Here is a 4,540-nt window from a genome sequence, read left to right on the forward strand (position 1 = left end):
AGGGAGGCCGCTATGCTCTAAAACAAAAAGAAAAAGATTGAGTACAAGCATGCCAAGATCTGGCACTCATAAAGTTTGTTTAGACTCCTATTTATCAAGATCAACATCACCCAAGACAAAGGTTTGGGACAGCTTCATCAACAATACTACAAAATAAAATAAACTTTAAAGGAAGAGCCTCAATAAATGCGCTCCAGATAAATATGCCAAAATGTCAGAGAAAGACTCAAAGGAAGCGAATATATAGTGCAAAGCAACAATGCTTGCTCAAGAGAGCTAAAGGAAGAGGTAGGTGGGATTGTTTTCAGGCCAAACTTCACTAAACTCAAGGGACATTCTGACACAGTGGCCATTGTCCTCCTGCTTCACCATCATTAACAGGAACCGTTCCGCTGTGAGCAGCCCGAGAATCCGGTCAATTTTCCTTAAATTCTTGAGTTCCTTGGATTGATATTAGGGATGCACCGATATGAAAATTTTGGCCGATACCGATAACCGATTATTCTTTATTTTTGAAAGCCGATAACCGATATGTTGGCCGATAAATCTATATCCAAATTGTTATATACTTTAACTTAACCAAACGCATTCTATATGAGATAAATCAGATATACATCAAATAAACACAATATTACAACATACAATTGCACAAAAGGCTGCAAACGAACAGCGCACATCTGAAGTGTCTCTGAAGGAAATAATGCATTATTTATCGGCTTTAAGATATCGGCCAAATTTTCTTATCAGGCCGATACCGATAACAGAAAAAATTAGCATTTATCGGCCGATACCGATATGGTGGCCGATATATCGTGCATCCCTAATTGATATGGTTTAGAGTTGAATTATCCCACACCCACCTCGCGCAGCACTTTTTGCATTCTTTTTTTTTTTGTTTTCTTATTCAAAAAGCCTTCCGTCTCTTATTTAGCATGGCTTAATTCTCACCTCTACGAGTTGTCGACTTTTATAATCCTTTAATTGTTAATTATCTGGCTGGTTAACGTCAACTTCCTGGCAACCACATGTTTCGTGAATTTAGTAGTGTTGTGCATTTAAAACATCAATTTAGTGTAATTGTTAATTAAAAAACTGTTTAAAAACATTTAATCATGCCCCTGCCACAAGAATTGAATGTCTTTTCACGTTAGATTTATAAGTGACAGTAAAGACAAGTGAAATGTTACAAATGATCTCTATTTCAAATAAATGCTTTGTATTCATCACAGAATCATAAATAAATGTAATAAGGTTTAAACGTCAAGGTTTCCACAGAAGTATTAAGCAGCACAACCATTTTCAACATTGATAATAAAAAGAGATGTTTTTTGAGCTGTAAATGATGATAATAAATAATAAATGTGATATGCAACTGCAATCGCACATGTCTTGGACTTGGCAAATGTCCATTGTCCATTTAATTGATTATGTATGAAATTATTGTTTTTCTGCTACTTTCATTGTGAAGCGTCCTTGAGCTTGGGAAAGGCGCTATAAATTAAGCATATTATTAGTAGTAGTAAACCAGCATCTTAGAATAATTTCAGAAGGATCATGTGACTGAAGACTGGAGTAATTCAGCTTTGCTATCACAGGAATAAATTACATTTTAAAAATATATTAACATATAAATAAACAGTTATTTTAAGTTGTAATAATATTTCACAATATGACTGATTTTACTGTTGATAAAATAAATGTAGCCTTCATGAAGAATTTTTTTTTTAATCTTCTAAAAAAATCCCCAAACATTTGAACTGTATAGGCTGTTAATTTAATTAATTAATAATTGATAAGCATAATTATTAGTTAATTAATCTGATTCAAAGTCATAATAATTAATTAATTAATTTGATTGAAAGTGGCTTGTTTTGAATGACAATGAATTTTATTATATTTTATTGAGTGATTTTATTCCAATATCTACACCTCAGGAATGTGATTTGGTCTTTAACTCCAGAAGAAAAGCATTCAGTTTGAGTGACAGAGAAATCACAAAACCGCTGAGAATGACCAGTGGGATCTGTTACCAACAAAGAGATGTTTGACAGAACAAGTGAGAGCAAAACCATCGAATTGTGTGAAATGTGCGCTCTTAAATAATAACTCTCCATCCCGACAACCCAGACTTGATGACTGTCATAATTTTGCCTGTTCCTTATGTTTGTTTTGTTGCTGCCTTATTGTTTTCTTTCCCTTTTTCTCTTGGCATGCAACTATCTGTCAGGCTGTTGTGCCAGAGGGGAACAAATCATCACTCTTCTGAAGAGACTGAGCCAACAAGTCCTGATCAATCACACAGATAGAGCTGCCTGAGTCGAGTTAGAGGAGGCATAGCTGACGTGCGGCACTGGTGTTTCGGGCTGAGAGATTGAGGCTGTCAGCACTTTCTTAATGCAAATCCCCCCCGGCCTTTGCTCTCTGACAGCCAGATCTAGAAGACTCATGCTGGGAGGAACCGGGGAAATTCCGAACACAGCGGGCGAATCATGATTGCCTGACAAAACAGGCAACACTGCCTCACTCTGTCAAGACAATGAGCGGCGAGTATAGCTTATCGAGAAAACGCCCAACGAAGAGTCTCTGCAAAGAACATGCCCCGTTTTCTGTGACTAAATCCAGTCAAATATTGTGTCAATTTCATCATCGTATTACAGATGAAAATCCGACTTTAGTAACGGTTTTTGTCAATAAAAATGAAGATGAATTGAAAAAACCACTTCATGATGGCAACCGAGTTGATTTTCAACTGAAAAAAATATGCTAGCACATTAATTAACTACATGTAAGATTAATCAGATACACTACCGTAAAAAAAACAATTTTTTAATTGTGATGATTTTAAAAAAAAGAAATTTGAAGCACCAAATCAGCATATTGAAATTATTTCTTAAGGATCGTGTGACATTGAAGACTAAAAGACTTCTGAAAATTCATCTTTGCCAAGACAAGGATAAATTACATTTTAAAATATTAAAACTAAAAAAACGATGTTTTAAATTGTAAAAATATTTCACATTGTCACAGTATTTTTAATTAAATAAATGCAGTCTTGCTGAGCTTAGAAGTCTTCTTTAAAAAAAAAACATAATGACCCCCAAATTTTTGCACTGTAGTGTGTATATACACAACATAAACCTAAAATTAGAACTTGCATTAATACAAAATTATACAAATGCACAAGTGGCCTTGTAACTAGATCTTATGAATGCTAACACACTAAAACATATCTAACCCCCTTAAAAAAAGAAAAGCTAAAGCATAAAGAACTCACAACATATTATAATGTGTACTTATAATATCATTTCAGAAGCTAAGGTAATCCACCAGGACAGTTTTTACATGTGGTTTTTGTTAAATATTGATATATGTTAAAATTAATATATAAAGTGTTTGAATATTTGGTGTAATTTTGCATTTATTTGCCAAATAAAATGTTTATTTTACTAAATTTAAATGCCATTTTTGACTAAAGCTGAAAAAGGACATTTTCATTAAGAGACAAAAACAAAACACTGTAAAAATGAACAATGTGATATCAAAATGTTGCAGGTTTATAGTTAGCTACGTGCATAACAAAACATTGGTGTTTATGGCACAAATATTTGAAGGTAACTTCCCATCACCCCATTAAGTACTGAGGTTTGTTCTTGCTACAGTAGCATCACTATGCACGGTTCCAAACACTGCTGTTTGACAGGCTTAAACATTTTGGCTTAAACATTGGCATGAGTTTGGAGACTACCTATTTGTTTAAACAAAGGCAGATGGGTCCATTTGGCACTGCTTGATGACCAGAAATTTACACTTTACATAAAACACACTCAAAATTCCCAAGTGTGCTCAAGCACTGGTATTCACTTCATCATGAGCCATGACATAGGTTGTTTAAAACTGTTTAAAACATCCCTCATAAATTCCCAGTCTTTTCTTCATCTTCATAAGGCAAACGGAACAGAAGATATAGACGACTCATGCAACGTCATGCCACATTCACTCACTCTTGACCTGTTATTCCAAAATCCCAGGAGAGAGATGATGGGTTACAAGGATAACAGCGCTTACCTGCAGAGGCCAAGCTGCTGAGGGTCAAAAACAGGATGGCAGAGGGGTGTATGAATGCCGTTAGCCACATGGCTGGAAGAAAACGCTTTTTTCTAAAAGCCAGACGTGGCAGAAAAAGTAGCAGCAGGGTGTCTTCTTGAACAGTCCCCACTAGCTCTGCAGAACAAGAGAGAGAAAGATGTCAGTCAGTGACCAAGCAGCAGGGTATTAGAGTCTTAATGTCACATCCTGTGGACTTAGATGGGAAGAGACAGCAGGGCTCTGGTTGAGGTAGTGGCACTTGTTAATCTCAACCCACTAATTAAGCCTCGTGTGAATGGTGGGAATGAAGAAAATAAGAGATGGGTCATACTGACCTGAGCTGCAGTATCAAAGGCTGCTTTTCACTTCTGAAAATTCAGCTTTGCCATTTTAAAATATTTAAAAGAACAAAAAATACTTTTAATAACCGGATAAAAAAAATATATAAAAATAG

At 35.3% G+C, this 4,540-nt stretch overlaps 1 protein-coding gene across 1 annotated transcript in view; it reads right to left on the reverse strand.

Annotated features, from left to right (window-relative positions):
* Nucleotides 1-4,540, reverse strand: part of LOC107564431 (transforming growth factor beta receptor type 3-like) — a 137,102-nt gene that overhangs the window by 120,627 nt on the left and 11,935 nt on the right. Inside the window, exon 2 of the mRNA XM_016249523.1 lies at nt 4,066-4,221. Coding sequence (XP_016105009.1) covers nt 4,066-4,135 — 70 coding nt within the window. The 5' untranslated portion in view covers nt 4,136-4,221. The remainder of the gene's footprint in view (nt 1-4,065; nt 4,222-4,540) is intronic.

This window comes from Sinocyclocheilus grahami, unplaced genomic scaffold, assembly GCF_001515645.1.
Source record: "Sinocyclocheilus grahami isolate Dianchi unplaced genomic scaffold, SAMN03320097.WGS_v1.1 scaffold934.1, whole genome shotgun sequence".
Lineage (NCBI taxonomy): Eukaryota > Metazoa > Chordata > Actinopteri > Cypriniformes > Cyprinidae > Sinocyclocheilus > Sinocyclocheilus grahami.